This window comes from Anomaloglossus baeobatrachus, chromosome 3 (genome assembly GCF_048569485.1).
Source record: "Anomaloglossus baeobatrachus isolate aAnoBae1 chromosome 3, aAnoBae1.hap1, whole genome shotgun sequence".
Lineage (NCBI taxonomy): Eukaryota > Metazoa > Chordata > Amphibia > Anura > Aromobatidae > Anomaloglossus > Anomaloglossus baeobatrachus.
The window spans coordinates 335,352,596-335,372,684 of NC_134355.1; the positions used below are offsets into that span (position 1 = coordinate 335,352,596).

General features: G+C 46.9%; 1 protein-coding gene across 2 annotated transcripts in view; it reads left to right on the forward strand.

The window, feature by feature from the left end:
• Positions 1 to 18,699, forward strand: part of POPDC1 (popeye domain cAMP effector 1) — a 186,861-nt gene extending 168,162 nt beyond the window's left edge. The window contains exon 9 of one of the 2 annotated variants that reach the window (XM_075340086.1): positions 18,355 to 18,442. Coding sequence is in view for 1 of the 2 variants with exons in the window: in XM_075340084.1 (XP_075196199.1) it covers positions 18,355 to 18,470 (116 nt within the window). In the remaining variant the exon portion in view is untranslated. Of the gene's footprint in view, positions 1 to 18,354 lie in introns of both variants that reach the window. The other variant, XM_075340084.1, reaches the window with a different exon arrangement.
• The last annotated feature ends 1,390 nt before the right edge of the window (positions 18,700 to 20,089 follow it).

A 20,089-nucleotide genomic window follows, 5' to 3' on the forward strand; every position in this document is an offset into this window, starting at 1 on the left:
TCTCCTTAAGGAGAATAGTGTTCCCCCGTGGAATTTTAGGGGCATTGCAGCTATAAGTCCCCTTACCTGGCAGCCAGACTGGCTTGCAAAGTCCTCCTTAAGGAGAATAGTGTTCCCCCGTGGTCCCCACATAGCTTTCTCATGAGCCAGATCAGACACCCCCATACTTTGCACTGACGAGGGGCAAGCACCCCGAAACACCGTGTCTGCAAATTGGGATTCTGATCTGGCTTATATATCCTGAGTCATATTGCAAAGGATTGTCAAAAATCCACTTGTGACTTTTAGGATCGCTACTTCCAATAGGTGGCGCTGTGCTAGAGTTTGTCTCCTTTACTGGAGAGACAATTTGAATATTTCCCAGAGGGGCATTGCAGCTATAAGTCCCCTTACCTGGCAGCCAGACTGGCTTGCAAAGTCTCCTTAAGGAGAATAGTGTTCCCCCGTGGAATTTTAGGGGCATTGCAGCTATAAGTCCCCTTACCTGGCAGCCAGACTGGCTTGCAAAGTCTCCTTAAGGAGAATAGTGTTCCCCCGTGGTCCCCACATAGCTTTCTCATGAGCCAGATCAGACACCCCCATACTTTGCACTGACGAGGGGCAAGCACCCCGAAACACCGTGTCTGCAAATTGGGATTCTGATCTGGCTTATATATCCTGAGTCATATTGCAAAGGATTGTCAAAAATCCACTTGTGACTTTTAGGATCGCTACTTCCAATAGGTGGCGCTGTGCTAGAGTTTGTCTCCTTTACTGGAGAGACAATTTGAATATTTCCCAGAGGGGCATTGCAGCTATAAGTCCCCTTACCTGGCAGCCAGACTGGCTTGCAAAGTCTCCTTAAGGAGAATAGTGTTCCCCCGTGGAATTTTAGGGGCATTGCAGCTATAAGTCCCCTTACCTGGCAGCCAGACTGGCTTGCAAAGTCTCCTTAAGGAGAATAGTGTTCCCCCGTGGTCCCCACATAGCTTTCTCATGAGCCAGATCAGACACCCCCATACTTTGCACTGACGAGGGGCAAGCACCCCGAAACACCGTGTCTGCAAATTGGGATTCTGATCTGGCTTATATATCCTGAGTCATATTGCAAAGGATTGTCAAAAATCCACTTGTGACTTTTAGGATCGCTACTTCCAATAGGTGGCGCTGTGCTAGAGTTTGTCTCCTTTACTGGAGAGACAATTTGAATATTTCCCAGAGGGGCATTGCAGCTATAAGTCCCCTTACCTGGCAGCCAGACTGGCTTGCAAAGTCTCCTTAAGGAGAATAGTGTTCCCCCGTGGAATTTTAGGGGCATTGCAGCTATAAGTCCCCTTACCTGGCAGCCAGACTGGCTTGCAAAGTCTCCTTAAGGAGAATAGTGTTCCCCCGTGGTCCCCACATAGCTTTCTCATGAGCCAGATCAGACACCCCCATACTTTGCACTGACGAGGGGCAAGCACCCCGAAACACCGTGTCTGCAAATTGGGATTCTGATCTGGCTTATATATCCTGAGTCATATTGCAAAGGATTGTCAAAAATCCACTTGTGACTTTTAGGATCGCTACTTCCAATAGGTGGCGCTGTGCTAGAGTTTGTCTCCTTTACTGGAGAGACAATTTGAATATTTCCCAGAGGGGCATTGCAGCTATAAGTCCCCTTACCTGGCAGCCAGACTGGCTTGCAAAGTCTCCTTAAGGAGAATAGTGTTCCCCCGTGGAATTTTAGGGGCATTGCAGCTATAAGTCCCCTTACCTGGCAGCCAGACTGGCTTGCAAAGTCTCCTTAAGGAGAATAGTGTTCCCCCGTGGTCCCCACATAGCTTTCTCATGAGCCAGATCAGACACCCCCATACTTTGCACTGACGAGGGGCAAGCACCCCGAAACACCGTGTCTGCAAATTGGGATTCTGATCTGGCTTATATATCCTGAGTCATATTGCAAAGGATTGTCAAAAATCCACTTGTGACTTTTAGGATCGCTACTTCCAATAGGTGGCGCTGTGCTAGAGTTTGTCTCCTTTACTGGAGAGACAATTTGAATATTTCCCAGAGGGGCATTGCAGCTATAAGTCCCCTTACCTGGCAGCCAGACTGGCTTGCAAAGTCTCCTTAAGGAGAATAGTGTTCCCCCGTGGAATTTTAGGGGCATTGCAGCTATAAGTCCCCTTACCTGGCAGCCAGACTGGCTTGCAAAGTCTCCTTAAGGAGAATAGTGTTCCCCCGTGGTCCCCACATAGCTTTCTCATGAGCCAGATCAGACACCCCCATACTTTGCACTGACGAGGGGCAAGCACCCCGAAACACCGTGTCTGCAAATTGGGATTCTGATCTGGCTTATATATCCTGAGTCATATTGCAAAGGATTGTCAAAAATCCACTTGTGACTTTTAGGATCGCTACTTCCAATAGGTGGCGCTGTGCTAGAGTTTGTCTCCTTTACTGGAGAGACAATTTGAATATTTCCCAGAGGGGCATTGCAGCTATAAGTCCCCTTACCTGGCAGCCAGACTGGCTTGCAAAGTCTCCTTAAGGAGAATAGTGTTCCCCCGTGGAATTTTAGGGGCATTGCAGCTATAAGTCCCCTTACCTGGCAGCCAGACTGGCTTGCAAAGTCTCCTTAAGGAGAATAGTGTTCCCCCGTGGTCCCCACATAGCTTTCTCATGAGCCAGATCAGACACCCCCATACTTTGCACTGACGAGGGGCAAGCACCCCGAAACACCGTGTCTGCAAATTGGGATTCTGATCTGGCTTATATATCCTGAGTCATATTGCAAAGGATTGTCAAAAATCCACTTGTGACTTTTAGGATCGCTACTTCCAATAGGTGGCGCTGTGCTAGAGTTTGTCTCCTTTACTGGAGAGACAATTTGAATATTTCCCAGAGGGGCATTGCAGCTATAAGTCCCCTTACCTGGCAGCCAGACTGGCTTGCAAAGTCTCCTTAAGGAGAATAGTGTTCCCCCGTGGAATTTTAGGGGCATTGCAGCTATAAGTCCCCTTACCTGGCAGCCAGACTGGCTTGCAAAGTCTCCTTAAGGAGAATAGTGTTCCCCCGTGGTCCCCACATAGCTTTCTCATGAGCCAGATCAGACACCCCCATACTTTGCACTGACGAGGGGCAAGCACCCCGAAACACCGTGTCTGCAAATTGGGATTCTGATCTGGCTTATATATCCTGAGTCATATTGCAAAGGATTGTCAAAAATCCACTTGTGACTTTTAGGATCGCTACTTCCAATAGGTGGCGCTGTGCTAGAGTTTGTCTCCTTTACTGGAGAGACAATTTGAATATTTCCCAGAGGGGCATTGCAGCTATAAGTCCCCTTACCTGGCAGCCAGACTGGCTTGCAAAGTCTCCTTAAGGAGAATAGTGTTCCCCCGTGGAATTTTAGGGGCATTGCAGCTATAAGTCCCCTTACCTGGCAGCCAGACTGGCTTGCAAAGTCTCCTTAAGGAGAATAGTGTTCCCCCGTGGTCCCCACATAGCTTTCTCATGAGCCAGATCAGACACCCCCATACTTTGCACTGACGAGGGGCAAGCACCCCGAAACACCGTGTCTGCAAATTGGGATTCTGATCTGGCTTATATATCCTGAGTCATATTGCAAAGGATTGTCAAAAATCCACTTGTGACTTTTAGGATCGCTACTTCCAATAGGTGGCGCTGTGCTAGAGTTTGTCTCCTTTACTGGAGAGACAATTTGAATATTTCCCAGAGGGGCATTGCAGCTATAAGTCCCCTTACCTGGCAGCCAGACTGGCTTGCAAAGTCTCCTTAAGGAGAATAGTGTTCCCCCGTGGAATTTTAGGGGCATTGCAGCTATAAGTCCCCTTACCTGGCAGCCAGACTGGCTTGCAAAGTCTCCTTAAGGAGAATAGTGTTCCCCCGTGGTCCCCACATAGCTTTCTCATGAGCCAGATCAGACACCCCCATACTTTGCACTGACGAGGGGCAAGCACCCCGAAACACCGTGTCTGCAAATTGGGATTCTGATCTGGCTTATATATCCTGAGTCATATTGCAAAGGATTGTCAAAAATCCACTTGTGACTTTTAGGATCGCTACTTCCAATAGGTGGCGCTGTGCTAGAGTTTGTCTCCTTTACTGGAGAGACAATTTGAATATTTCCCAGAGGGGCATTGCAGCTATAAGTCCCCTTACCTGGCAGCCAGACTGGCTTGCAAAGTCTCCTTAAGGAGAATAGTGTTCCCCCGTGGAATTTTAGGGGCATTGCAGCTATAAGTCCCCTTACCTGGCAGCCAGACTGGCTTGCAAAGTCTCCTTAAGGAGAATAGTGTTCCCCCGTGGTCCCCACATAGCTTTCTCATGAGCCAGATCAGACACCCCCATACTTTGCACTGACGAGGGGCAAGCACCCCGAAACACCGTGTCTGCAAATTGGGATTCTGATCTGGCTTATATATCCTGAGTCATATTGCAAAGGATTGTCAAAAATCCACTTGTGACTTTTAGGATCGCTACTTCCAATAGGTGGCGCTGTGCTAGAGTTTGTCTCCTTTACTGGAGAGACAATTTGAATATTTCCCAGAGGGGCATTGCAGCTATAAGTCCCCTTACCTGGCAGCCAGACTGGCTTGCAAAGTCTCCTTAAGGAGAATAGTGTTCCCCCGTGGAATTTTAGGGGCATTGCAGCTATAAGTCCCCTTACCTGGCAGCCAGACTGGCTTGCAAAGTCTCCTTAAGGAGAATAGTGTTCCCCCGTGGTCCCCACATAGCTTTCTCATGAGCCAGATCAGACACCCCCATACTTTGCACTGACGAGGGGCAAGCACCCCGAAACACCGTGTCTGCAAATTGGGATTCTGATCTGGCTTATATATCCTGAGTCATATTGCAAAGGATTGTCAAAAATCCACTTGTGACTTTTAGGATCGCTACTTCCAATAGGTGGCGCTGTGCTAGAGTTTGTCTCCTTTACTGGAGAGACAATTTGAATATTTCCCAGAGGGGCATTGCAGCTATAAGTCCCCTTACCTGGCAGCCAGACTGGCTTGCAAAGTCTCCTTAAGGAGAATAGTGTTCCCCCGTGGAATTTTAGGGGCATTGCAGCTATAAGTCCCCTTACCTGGCAGCCAGACTGGCTTGCAAAGTCTCCTTAAGGAGAATAGTGTTCCCCCGTGGTCCCCACATAGCTTTCTCATGAGCCAGATCAGACACCCCCATACTTTGCACTGACGAGGGGCAAGCACCCCGAAACACCGTGTCTGCAAATTGGGATTCTGATCTGGCTTATATATCCTGAGTCATATTGCAAAGGATTGTCAAAAATCCACTTGTGACTTTTAGGATCGCTACTTCCAATAGGTGGCGCTGTGCTAGAGTTTGTCTCCTTTACTGGAGAGACAATTTGAATATTTCCCAGAGGGGCATTGCAGCTATAAGTCCCCTTACCTGGCAGCCAGACTGGCTTGCAAAGTCTCCTTAAGGAGAATAGTGTTCCCCCGTGGAATTTTAGGGGCATTGCAGCTATAAGTCCCCTTACCTGGCAGCCAGACTGGCTTGCAAAGTCTCCTTAAGGAGAATAGTGTTCCCCCGTGGTCCCCACATAGCTTTCTCATGAGCCAGATCAGACACCCCCATACTTTGCACTGACGAGGGGCAAGCACCCCGAAACACCGTGTCTGCAAATTGGGATTCTGATCTGGCTTATATATCCTGAGTCATATTGCAAAGGATTGTCAAAAATCCACTTGTGACTTTTAGGATCGCTACTTCCAATAGGTGGCGCTGTGCTAGAGTTTGTCTCCTTTACTGGAGAGACAATTTGAATATTTCCCAGAGGGGCATTGCAGCTATAAGTCCCCTTACCTGGCAGCCAGACTGGCTTGCAAAGTCTCCTTAAGGAGAATAGTGTTCCCCCGTGGAATTTTAGGGGCATTGCAGCTATAAGTCCCCTTACCTGGCAGCCAGACTGGCTTGCAAAGTCTCCTTAAGGAGAATAGTGTTCCCCCGTGGTCCCCACATAGCTTTCTCATGAGCCAGATCAGACACCCCCATACTTTGCACTGACGAGGGGCAAGCACCCCGAAACACCGTGTCTGCAAATTGGGATTCTGATCTGGCTTATATATCCTGAGTCATATTGCAAAGGATTGTCAAAAATCCACTTGTGACTTTTAGGATCGCTACTTCCAATAGGTGGCGCTGTGCTAGAGTTTGTCTCCTTTACTGGAGAGACAATTTGAATATTTCCCAGAGGGGCATTGCAGCTATAAGTCCCCTTACCTGGCAGCCAGACTGGCTTGCAAAGTCTCCTTAAGGAGAATAGTGTTCCCCCGTGGAATTTTAGGGGCATTGCAGCTATAAGTCCCCTTACCTGGCAGCCAGACTGGCTTGCAAAGTCTCCTTAAGGAGAATAGTGTTCCCCCGTGGTCCCCACATAGCTTTCTCATGAGCCAGATCAGACACCCCCATACTTTGCACTGACGAGGGGCAAGCACCCCGAAACACCGTGTCTGCAAATTGGGATTCTGATCTGGCTTATATATCCTGAGTCATATTGCAAAGGATTGTCAAAAATCCACTTGTGACTTTTAGGATCGCTACTTCCAATAGGTGGCGCTGTGCTAGAGTTTGTCTCCTTTACTGGAGAGACAATTTGAATATTTCCCAGAGGGGCATTGCAGCTATAAGTCCCCTTACCTGGCAGCCAGACTGGCTTGCAAAGTCTCCTTAAGGAGAATAGTGTTCCCCCGTGGAATTTTAGGGGCATTGCAGCTATAAGTCCCCTTACCTGGCAGCCAGACTGGCTTGCAAAGTCTCCTTAAGGAGAATAGTGTTCCCCCGTGGTCCCCACATAGCTTTCTCATGAGCCAGATCAGACACCCCCATACTTTGCACTGACGAGGGGCAAGCACCCCGAAACACCGTGTCTGCAAATTGGGATTCTGATCTGGCTTATATATCCTGAGTCATATTGCAAAGGATTGTCAAAAATCCACTTGTGACTTTTAGGATCGCTACTTCCAATAGGTGGCGCTGTGCTAGAGTTTGTCTCCTTTACTGGAGAGACAATTTGAATATTTCCCAGAGGGGCATTGCAGCTATAAGTCCCCTTACCTGGCAGCCAGACTGGCTTGCAAAGTCTCCTTAAGGAGAATAGTGTTCCCCCGTGGAATTTTAGGGGCATTGCAGCTATAAGTCCCCTTACCTGGCAGCCAGACTGGCTTGCAAAGTCTCCTTAAGGAGAATAGTGTTCCCCCGTGGTCCCCACATAGCTTTCTCATGAGCCAGATCAGACACCCCCATACTTTGCACTGACGAGGGGCAAGCACCCCGAAACACCGTGTCTGCAAATTGGGATTCTGATCTGGCTTATATATCCTGAGTCATATTGCAAAGGATTGTCAAAAATCCACTTGTGACTTTTAGGATCGCTACTTCCAATAGGTGGCGCTGTGCTAGAGTTTGTCTCCTTTACTGGAGAGACAATTTGAATATTTCCCAGAGGGGCATTGCAGCTATAAGTCCCCTTACCTGGCAGCCAGACTGGCTTGCAAAGTCTCCTTAAGGAGAATAGTGTTCCCCCGTGGAATTTTAGGGGCATTGCAGCTATAAGTCCCCTTACCTGGCAGCCAGACTGGCTTGCAAAGTCTCCTTAAGGAGAATAGTGTTCCCCCGTGGTCCCCACATAGCTTTCTCATGAGCCAGATCAGACACCCCCATACTTTGCACTGACGAGGGGCAAGCACCCCGAAACACCGTGTCTGCAAATTGGGATTCTGATCTGGCTTATATATCCTGAGTCATATTGCAAAGGATTGTCAAAAATCCACTTGTGACTTTTAGGATCGCTACTTCCAATAGGTGGCGCTGTGCTAGAGTTTGTCTCCTTTACTGGAGAGACAATTTGAATATTTCCCAGAGGGGCATTGCAGCTATAAGTCCCCTTACCTGGCAGCCAGACTGGCTTGCAAAGTCTCCTTAAGGAGAATAGTGTTCCCCCGTGGAATTTTAGGGGCATTGCAGCTATAAGTCCCCTTACCTGGCAGCCAGACTGGCTTGCAAAGTCTCCTTAAGGAGAATAGTGTTCCCCCGTGGTCCCCACATAGCTTTCTCATGAGCCAGATCAGACACCCCCATACTTTGCACTGACGAGGGGCAAGCACCCCGAAACACCGTGTCTGCAAATTGGGATTCTGATCTGGCTTATATATCCTGAGTCATATTGCAAAGGATTGTCAAAAATCCACTTGTGACTTTTAGGATCGCTACTTCCAATAGGTGGCGCTGTGCTAGAGTTTGTCTCCTTTACTGGAGAGACAATTTGAATATTTCCCAGAGGGGCATTGCAGCTATAAGTCCCCTTACCTGGCAGCCAGACTGGCTTGCAAAGTCTCCTTAAGGAGAATAGTGTTCCCCCGTGGAATTTTAGGGGCATTGCAGCTATAAGTCCCCTTACCTGGCAGCCAGACTGGCTTGCAAAGTCTCCTTAAGGAGAATAGTGTTCCCCCGTGGTCCCCACATAGCTTTCTCATGAGCCAGATCAGACACCCCCATACTTTGCACTGACGAGGGGCAAGCACCCCGAAACACCGTGTCTGCAAATTGGGATTCTGATCTGGCTTATATATCCTGAGTCATATTGCAAAGGATTGTCAAAAATCCACTTGTGACTTTTAGGATCGCTACTTCCAATAGGTGGCGCTGTGCTAGAGTTTGTCTCCTTTACTGGAGAGACAATTTGAATATTTCCCAGAGGGGCATTGCAGCTATAAGTCCCCTTACCTGGCAGCCAGACTGGCTTGCAAAGTCTCCTTAAGGAGAATAGTGTTCCCCCGTGGAATTTTAGGGGCATTGCAGCTATAAGTCCCCTTACCTGGCAGCCAGACTGGCTTGCAAAGTCTCCTTAAGGAGAATAGTGTTCCCCCGTGGTCCCCACATAGCTTTCTCATGAGCCAGATCAGACACCCCCATACTTTGCACTGACGAGGGGCAAGCACCCCGAAACACCGTGTCTGCAAATTGGGATTCTGATCTGGCTTATATATCCTGAGTCATATTGCAAAGGATTGTCAAAAATCCACTTGTGACTTTTAGGATCGCTACTTCCAATAGGTGGCGCTGTGCTAGAGTTTGTCTCCTTTACTGGAGAGACAATTTGAATATTTCCCAGAGGGGCATTGCAGCTATAAGTCCCCTTACCTGGCAGCCAGACTGGCTTGCAAAGTCTCCTTAAGGAGAATAGTGTTCCCCCGTGGAATTTTAGGGGCATTGCAGCTATAAGTCCCCTTACCTGGCAGCCAGACTGGCTTGCAAAGTCTCCTTAAGGAGAATAGTGTTCCCCCGTGGTCCCCACATAGCTTTCTCATGAGCCAGATCAGACACCCCCATACTTTGCACTGACGAGGGGCAAGCACCCCGAAACACCGTGTCTGCAAATTGGGATTCTGATCTGGCTTATATATCCTGAGTCATATTGCAAAGGATTGTCAAAAATCCACTTGTGACTTTTAGGATCGCTACTTCCAATAGGTGGCGCTGTGCTAGAGTTTGTCTCCTTTACTGGAGAGACAATTTGAATATTTCCCAGAGGGGCATTGCAGCTATAAGTCCCCTTACCTGGCAGCCAGACTGGCTTGCAAAGTCTCCTTAAGGAGAATAGTGTTCCCCCGTGGAATTTTAGGGGCATTGCAGCTATAAGTCCCCTTACCTGGCAGCCAGACTGGCTTGCAAAGTCTCCTTAAGGAGAATAGTGTTCCCCCGTGGTCCCCACATAGCTTTCTCATGAGCCAGATCAGACACCCCCATACTTTGCACTGACGAGGGGCAAGCACCCCGAAACACCGTGTCTGCAAATTGGGATTCTGATCTGGCTTATATATCCTGAGTCATATTGCAAAGGATTGTCAAAAATCCACTTGTGACTTTTAGGATCGCTACTTCCAATAGGTGGCGCTGTGCTAGAGTTTGTCTCCTTTACTGGAGAGACAATTTGAATATTTCCCAGAGGGGCATTGCAGCTATAAGTCCCCTTACCTGGCAGCCAGACTGGCTTGCAAAGTCTCCTTAAGGAGAATAGTGTTCCCCCGTGGAATTTTAGGGGCATTGCAGCTATAAGTCCCCTTACCTGGCAGCCAGACTGGCTTGCAAAGTCTCCTTAAGGAGAATAGTGTTCCCCCGTGGTCCCCACATAGCTTTCTCATGAGCCAGATCAGACACCCCCATACTTTGCACTGACGAGGGGCAAGCACCCCGAAACACCGTGTCTGCAAATTGGGATTCTGATCTGGCTTATATATCCTGAGTCATATTGCAAAGGATTGTCAAAAATCCACTTGTGACTTTTAGGATCGCTACTTCCAATAGGTGGCGCTGTGCTAGAGTTTGTCTCCTTTACTGGAGAGACAATTTGAATATTTCCCAGAGGGGCATTGCAGCTATAAGTCCCCTTACCTGGCAGCCAGACTGGCTTGCAAAGTCTCCTTAAGGAGAATAGTGTTCCCCCGTGGAATTTTAGGGGCATTGCAGCTATAAGTCCCCTTACCTGGCAGCCAGACTGGCTTGCAAAGTCTCCTTAAGGAGAATAGTGTTCCCCCGTGGTCCCCACATAGCTTTCTCATGAGCCAGATCAGACACCCCCATACTTTGCACTGACGAGGGGCAAGCACCCCGAAACACCGTGTCTGCAAATTGGGATTCTGATCTGGCTTATATATCCTGAGTCATATTGCAAAGGATTGTCAAAAATCCACTTGTGACTTTTAGGATCGCTACTTCCAATAGGTGGCGCTGTGCTAGAGTTTGTCTCCTTTACTGGAGAGACAATTTGAATATTTCCCAGAGGGGCATTGCAGCTATAAGTCCCCTTACCTGGCAGCCAGACTGGCTTGCAAAGTCTCCTTAAGGAGAATAGTGTTCCCCCGTGGAATTTTAGGGGCATTGCAGCTATAAGTCCCCTTACCTGGCAGCCAGACTGGCTTGCAAAGTCTCCTTAAGGAGAATAGTGTTCCCCCGTGGTCCCCACATAGCTTTCTCATGAGCCAGATCAGACACCCCCATACTTTGCACTGACGAGGGGCAAGCACCCCGAAACACCGTGTCTGCAAATTGGGATTCTGATCTGGCTTATATATCCTGAGTCATATTGCAAAGGATTGTCAAAAATCCACTTGTGACTTTTAGGATCGCTACTTCCAATAGGTGGCGCTGTGCTAGAGTTTGTCTCCTTTACTGGAGAGACAATTTGAATATTTCCCAGAGGGGCATTGCAGCTATAAGTCCCCTTACCTGGCAGCCAGACTGGCTTGCAAAGTCTCCTTAAGGAGAATAGTGTTCCCCCGTGGAATTTTAGGGGCATTGCAGCTATAAGTCCCCTTACCTGGCAGCCAGACTGGCTTGCAAAGTCTCCTTAAGGAGAATAGTGTTCCCCCGTGGTCCCCACATAGCTTTCTCATGAGCCAGATCAGACACCCCCATACTTTGCACTGACGAGGGGCAAGCACCCCGAAACACCGTGTCTGCAAATTGGGATTCTGATCTGGCTTATATATCCTGAGTCATATTGCAAAGGATTGTCAAAAATCCACTTGTGACTTTTAGGATCGCTACTTCCAATAGGTGGCGCTGTGCTAGAGTTTGTCTCCTTTACTGGAGAGACAATTTGAATATTTCCCAGAGGGGCATTGCAGCTATAAGTCCCCTTACCTGGCAGCCAGACTGGCTTGCAAAGTCTCCTTAAGGAGAATAGTGTTCCCCCGTGGAATTTTAGGGGCATTGCAGCTATAAGTCCCCTTACCTGGCAGCCAGACTGGCTTGCAAAGTCTCCTTAAGGAGAATAGTGTTCCCCCGTGGTCCCCACATAGCTTTCTCATGAGCCAGATCAGACACCCCCATACTTTGCACTGACGAGGGGCAAGCACCCCGAAACACCGTGTCTGCAAATTGGGATTCTGATCTGGCTTATATATCCTGAGTCATATTGCAAAGGATTGTCAAAAATCCACTTGTGACTTTTAGGATCGCTACTTCCAATAGGTGGCGCTGTGCTAGAGTTTGTCTCCTTTACTGGAGAGACAATTTGAATATTTCCCAGAGGGGCATTGCAGCTATAAGTCCCCTTACCTGGCAGCCAGACTGGCTTGCAAAGTCTCCTTAAGGAGAATAGTGTTCCCCCGTGGAATTTTAGGGGCATTGCAGCTATAAGTCCCCTTACCTGGCAGCCAGACTGGCTTGCAAAGTCTCCTTAAGGAGAATAGTGTTCCCCCGTGGTCCCCACATAGCTTTCTCATGAGCCAGATCAGACACCCCCATACTTTGCACTGACGAGGGGCAAGCACCCCGAAACACCGTGTCTGCAAATTGGGATTCTGATCTGGCTTATATATCCTGAGTCATATTGCAAAGGATTGTCAAAAATCCACTTGTGACTTTTAGGATCGCTACTTCCAATAGGTGGCGCTGTGCTAGAGTTTGTCTCCTTTACTGGAGAGACAATTTGAATATTTCCCAGAGGGGCATTGCAGCTATAAGTCCCCTTACCTGGCAGCCAGACTGGCTTGCAAAGTCTCCTTAAGGAGAATAGTGTTCCCCCGTGGAATTTTAGGGGCATTGCAGCTATAAGTCCCCTTACCTGGCAGCCAGACTGGCTTGCAAAGTCTCCTTAAGGAGAATAGTGTTCCCCCGTGGTCCCCACATAGCTTTCTCATGAGCCAGATCAGACACCCCCATACTTTGCACTGACGAGGGGCAAGCACCCCGAAACACCGTGTCTGCAAATTGGGATTCTGATCTGGCTTATATATCCTGAGTCATATTGCAAAGGATTGTCAAAAATCCACTTGTGACTTTTAGGATCGCTACTTCCAATAGGTGGCGCTGTGCTAGAGTTTGTCTCCTTTACTGGAGAGACAATTTGAATATTTCCCAGAGGGGCATTGCAGCTATAAGTCCCCTTACCTGGCAGCCAGACTGGCTTGCAAAGTCTCCTTAAGGAGAATAGTGTTCCCCCGTGGAATTTTAGGGGCATTGCAGCTATAAGTCCCCTTACCTGGCAGCCAGACTGGCTTGCAAAGTCTCCTTAAGGAGAATAGTGTTCCCCCGTGGTCCCCACATAGCTTTCTCATGAGCCAGATCAGACACCCCCATACTTTGCACTGACGAGGGGCAAGCACCCCGAAACACCGTGTCTGCAAATTGGGATTCTGATCTGGCTTATATATCCTGAGTCATATTGCAAAGGATTGTCAAAAATCCACTTGTGACTTTTAGGATCGCTACTTCCAATAGGTGGCGCTGTGCTAGAGTTTGTCTCCTTTACTGGAGAGACAATTTGAATATTTCCCAGAGGGGCATTGCAGCTATAAGTCCCCTTACCTGGCAGCCAGACTGGCTTGCAAAGTCTCCTTAAGGAGAATAGTGTTCCCCCGTGGAATTTTAGGGGCATTGCAGCTATAAGTCCCCTTACCTGGCAGCCAGACTGGCTTGCAAAGTCTCCTTAAGGAGAATAGTGTTCCCCCGTGGTCCCCACATAGCTTTCTCATGAGCCAGATCAGACACCCCCATACTTTGCACTGACGAGGGGCAAGCACCCCGAAACACCGTGTCTGCAAATTGGGATTCTGATCTGGCTTATATATCCTGAGTCATATTGCAAAGGATTGTCAAAAATCCACTTGTGACTTTTAGGATCGCTACTTCCAATAGGTGGCGCTGTGCTAGAGTTTGTCTCCTTTACTGGAGAGACAATTTGAATATTTCCCAGAGGGGCATTGCAGCTATAAGTCCCCTTACCTGGCAGCCAGACTGGCTTGCAAAGTCTCCTTAAGGAGAATAGTGTTCCCCCGTGGAATTTTAGGGGCATTGCAGCTATAAGTCCCCTTACCTGGCAGCCAGACTGGCTTGCAAAGTCTCCTTAAGGAGAATAGTGTTCCCCCGTGGTCCCCACATAACTTTCTCATGAGCCAGATCAGACACCCCCATACTTTGCACTGACGAGGGGCAAGCACCCCGAAACACCGTGTCTGCAAATTGGGATTCTGATCTGGCTTATATATCCTGAGTCATATTGCAAAGGATTGTCAAAAATCCACTTGTGACTTTTAGGATCGCTACTTCCAATAGGTGGCGCTGTGCTAGAGTTTGTCTCCTTTACTGGAGAGACAATTTGAATATTTCCCAGAGGGGCATTGCAGCTATAAGTCCCCTTACCTGGCAGCCAGACTGGCTTGCAAAGTCTCCTTAAGGAGAATAGTGTTCCCCCGTGGAATTTTAGGGGCATTGCAGCTATAAGTCCCCTTACCTGGCAGCCAGACTGGCTTGCAAAGTCTCCTTAAGGAGAATAGTGTTCCCCCGTGGTCCCCACATAGCTTTCTCATGAGCCAGATCAGACACCCCCATACTTTGCACTGACGAGGGGCAAGCACCCCGAAACACCGTGTCTGCAAATTGGGATTCTGATCTGGCTTATATATCCTGAGTCATATTGCAAAGGATTGTCAAAAATCCACTTGTGACTTTTAGGATCGCTACTTCCAATAGGTGGCGCTGTGCTAGAGTTTGTCTCCTTTACTGGAGAGACAATTTGAATATTTCCCAGAGGGGCATTGCAGCTATAAGTCCCCTTACCTGGCAGCCAGACTGGCTTGCAAAGTCTCCTTAAGGAGAATAGTGTTCCCCCGTGGAATTTTAGGGGCATTGCAGCTATAAGTCCCCTTACCTGGCAGCCAGACTGGCTTGCAAAGTCTCCTTAAGGAGAATAGTGTTCCCCCGTGGTCCCCACATAGCTTTCTCATGAGCCAGATCAGACACCCCCATACTTTGCACTGACGAGGGGCAAGCACCCCGAAACACCGTGTCTGCAAATTGGGATTCTGATCTGGCTTATATATCCTGAGTCATATTGCAAAGGATTGTCAAAAATCCACTTGTGACTTTTAGGATCGCTACTTCCAATAGGTGGCGCTGTGCTAGAGTTTGTCTCCTTTACTGGAGAGACAATTTGAATATTTCCCAGAGGGGCATTGCAGCTATAAGTCCCCTTACCTGGCAGCCAGACTGGCTTGCAAAGTCTCCTTAAGGAGAATAGTGTTCCCCCGTGGAATTTTAGGGGCATTGCAGCTATAAGTCCCCTTACCTGGCAGCCAGACTGGCTTGCAAAGTCTCCTTAAGGAGAATAGTGTTCCCCCGTGGTCCCCACATAGCTTTCTCATGAGCCAGATCAGACACCCCCATACTTTGCACTGACGAGGGGCAAGCACCCCGAAACACCGTGTCTGCAAATTGGGATTCTGATCTGGCTTATATATCCTGAGTCATATTGCAAAGGATTGTCAAAAATCCACTTGTGACTTTTAGGATCGCTACTTCCAATAGGTGGCGCTGTGCTAGAGTTTGTCTCCTTTACTGGAGAGACAATTTGAATATTTCCCAGAGGGGCATTGCAGCTATAAGTCCCCTTACCTGGCAGCCAGACTGGCTTGCAAAGTCTCCTTAAGGAGAATAGTGTTCCCCCGTGGAATTTTAGGGGCATTGCAGCTATAAGTCCCCTTACCTGGCAGCCAGACTGGCTTGCAAAGTCTCCTTAAGGAGAATAGTGTTCCCCCGTGGTCCCCACATAGCTTTCTCATGAGCCAGATCAGACACCCCCATACTTTGCACTGACGAGGGGCAAGCACCCCGAAACACCGTGTCTGCAAATTGGGATTCTGATCTGGCTTATATATCCTGAGTCATATTGCAAAGGATTGTCAAAAATCCACTTGTGACTTTTAGGATCGCTACTTCCAATAGGTGGCGCTGTGCTAGAGTTTGTCTCCTTTACTGGAGAGACAATTTGAATATTTCCCAGAGGGGCATTGCAGCTATAAGTCCCCTTACCTGGCAGCCAGACTGGCTTGCAAAGTCTCCTTAAGGAGAATAGTGTTCCCCCGTGGAATTTTAGGGGCATTGCAGCTATAAGTCCCCTTACCTGGCAGCCAGACTGGCTTGCAAAGTCTCCTTAAGGAGAATAGTGTTCCCCCGTGGTCCCCACATAGCTTTCTCATGAGCCAGATCAGACACCCCCATACTTTGCACTGACGAGGGGCAAGCACCCCGAAACACCGTGTCTGCAAATTGGGATTCTGATCTGGCTTATATATCCTGAGTCATATTGCAAAGGATTGTCAAAAATCCACTTGTGACTTTTAGGATCGCTACTTCCAATAGGTGGCGCTGTGCTAGAGTTTGTCTCCTTTACTGGAGAGACAATTTGAATATTTCCCAGAGGGGCATTGCAGCTATAAGTCCCCTTACCTGGCAGCCAGACTGGCTTGCAAAGTCTCCTTAAGGAGAATAGTGTTCCCCCGTGGAATTTTAGGGGCATTGCAGCTATAAGTCCCCTTACCTGGCAGCCAGACTGGCTTGCAAAGTCTCCTTAAGGAGAATAGTGTTCCCCCGTGGTCCCCACATAGCTTTCTCATGAGCCAGATCAGACACCCCCATACTTTGCACTGACGAGGGGCAAGCACCCCGAAACACCGTGTCTGCAAATTGGGATTCTGATCTGGCTTATATATCCTGAGTCATATTGCAAAGGATTGTCAAAAATCCACTTGTGACTTTTAGGATCGCTACTTCCAATAGGTGGCGCTGTGCTAGAGTTTGTCTCCTTTACTGGAGAGACAATTTGAATATTTCCCAGAGGGGCATTGCAGCTATAAGTCCCCTTACCTGGCAGCCAGACTGGCTTGCAAAGTCTCCTTAAGGAGAATAGTGTTCCCCCGTGGAATTTTAGGGGCATTGCAGCTATAAGTCCCCTTACCTGGCAGCCAGACTGGCTTGCAAAGTCTCCTTAAGGAGAATAGTGTTCCCCCGTGGTCCCCACATAGCTTTCTCATGAGCCAGATCAGACACCCCCATACTTTGCACTGACGAGGGGCAAGCACCCCGAAACACCGTGTCTGCAAATTGGGATTCTGATCTGGCTTATATATCCTGAGTCATATTGCAAAGGATTGTCAAAAATCCACTTGTGACTTTTAGGATCGCTACTTCCAATAGGTGGCGCTGTGCTAGAGTTTGTCTCCTTTACTGGAGAGACAATTTGAAATAATCAAAGATTTTATTTTTTCTATGTAGCAGAGCTTAACAAGCCATCCCAGCCCACATCAGGCTTTCAGTGCTAATTTCCATAGACAGAAGCTGCTAATCACAGAAGGGGGCAGAGTCGGACATCAGCTCATGCCTCCTCAGTCAGACTAATGATAAAGCCAGGACACTTAAATTAACTGTGCAGGTAAAAAAAACACAGTTTGAGATAAGAGATGCAGGGATGTAATCTGAATGTTAACTCTTGCAGCATGCTGTCTTCAGATTATATAGCAAAAACCTGCTGACAGATTCCCTTTGAGTGGCCTTCATAGCAGTATGTAATGTATGAGTGCTATAAAGGAGGCAAAACCTAGGCTAAATGTATTTCCATTAATACAATCAGGTAGAGCGAACTTCTAATTTTACTTTTAATAATAATTCTATACTCTCCATAAAAGGGGTGGTCAATCCTGATGAAATATTGATGAACTGCAGTCGAAGAGTGCCCGCTCAGTGGCTGTAGTTAGCGCATGACACATCACATCAGTCTCTGGGACTGCCAGCAGCACCGATATCACAGTAACATCACTGCTGCAGGAGGTGACAGCACCCATACTTTTATTTTGAAAAGACAGTCTTTGTATATGATGGTCAACCATGGTGAAGCTTGTTCTGAGTGGAACCTGTCTTGTTAAACTGCTGTATAGTCTTGGCCACCATGCTGCAGCTCAGTTTCAGGTTGTTGACCATCCTCTTAATAGTCTAGACCATATTTATCTAGAGTAACAATTGTTTTTTTCAGATCCTCAGAGAATTCTTTGCCATGGGGTGCAATGTTAAACTTAGAATGACCAGTATGAGAAGTTTAATACACGTGCTTCCCATTTACACCTGAGACCTTATAACACTAATGAGTCACGTGACTCATTACCAATGCTGCTTAACCATAGTTAAGGGCCACCCAAATGAAAACCCTCAAAAATTTCCAAAAATGGACACCATGTAAGTATAACAATAAGGGTGTGGTAAGCACTTACCTTCCAGGCAAAAGCAGCACTTTAAAGTTTTCCCAGTTCTGAGCCTTTATAGTATGCACAATTGATATTCCTTTCTTAAAATATGTTTAATGAATCAAAAAACAGGGCATGCAGTTTAGAAATAAAGAGTACAATATAAATAATATGACTTATTGTTTGTGTAAAGGCATTACAGAAGGAGGCTCATCAGAAGGAGTGTCCAAAAAGAGCAATCTTTTAACTAAAGTAGAATTAGAAACTCACCATAGCAGAGCTTAGATTGTGACAATAAATGATATTTTGTGTTTGATCACCTTGACAGGTCAATCCCCCTGCATGAGGAGTTCTAGCAAGATGAAGCCAATTGAAGAAGATGTTGAGGATGATGTGTTTGAGCCGTCATATCCACTTGCAACTAAAGTCCAAAGGCTGCCATAAGCACAGAAGTGACCAAAGTATTTAAGAAATTTTTCTTTAAGAGTAAATAACCACCTCAATTCTAAACAGATCAGTTTGATTCTTTTTATTATATTACAATATTATATTCACGTTGTCATATATACAAGCACTGTCATTTTATACACAGTTCACGATTTCATGTTAATGTCTGTTGTATTTAAAATCTGTATCTCAGTGTTAATAAAGATTTGAAATCTGCAACAATTTACTTTTAACTTCCACTACTTTTGACACCTGCAAAAAGTACAGGCATTATTTCCTATCAACAGGTATCGATTACGTCTGTATTCGAAGAATGACTATAGAAACCCAATCCTGAAATACAAGTGCTGAAATACATGATGGCTTTACCTCATTTCAGTCAGTATATTCATTTCATGTCAACATTATCTGATACTTTCTCAAACTAATATTATAAAAGAATTACTCAAAATACCCAAGAGCCTTATATTAGGTCCCAAAGGCATCAGTTACATATTTCATATACTATCATTACATTCTGTTTCCAAATAATAAAGTCACCATTGAAGAACATAACATTACTTTAACCCCTTAACGACCGCGGGCAGTAAAATTATGTCCTAAATGTCATAATGTTACTGCCCGCGGTCTGCCAGTGGCAGCATGCCGCGATCGGCGCACATCTCAGCTGATTTTCACAGCTGAGATGTGTGCCTGCTAGGCGCAAGCAGAATCGTTATCTGCTTGTGCCGATTAACCCCTTAAATGGCACTGTCAATACGTGACAGCGCCATTATAAGCGCGATCGTGGTAAACTTTTACTTACCGCCCAATCCCGGAAGTCACATGACCCGATCACGTGACTTCCGATAGTTGTCATGGTAGCACAGGGTCATGTGATGACTCCTGTACTATACATGACTTGCTTTCACTTTTGCTGTGCCTGCTGCACAGTGAAAAAGAAGGAGAGCGTATCTGCTGTTTACAGCCTTGTAGCTGTGATCAGCAGATAGTGCAGAGCGATGGGACTGCTGATCGCAATAGCCCCCTAGGGGGACTAGTAAAATAAAAAAAAAAAAAGTTTAAAAAAAAGTTTTAAAAAATTAAAAAAAAACAAAAAACCTAAAAGTTCAAATCACCCCTCATTCGCCCAATTGAAAATTAAAGGGTTAAAAAAATAAAAAATATACACACATTTGGTATCGCCGCGTTCAGAAACGCCCGATCTATCAAAATATAAAATCAATTAATCTGGTCAGTATACGGCGTAGCGGCAAAAAAATTCCAAACGCCAAATCGACGGTTTTTTGTCGCCACAACTTTTGCGCAAAATGCAATAAGAGGCGATCAAAACGTAGCATCTGCGCAAAAATGGTACCGTTAAAAATGTCAGCTCGAGACGCAAAAAATAAGCCGTCACTGAGCCATAGATCCCGAAAAATGAGAACGCTACGGGTCACGGAATATGGCATAAAACGTGCTACGTGCTCCACTTTTTTTCGGACAAACTTCCGATTTTTTTAACCCCTTATATAAAAGTAAACCTATACATGTTTGGTGTCTACGAACTCGCACTGACCACCCACACATCAGTTTTACCATATAGGGAACACAGTGAATAAAATATCTCAAAACCA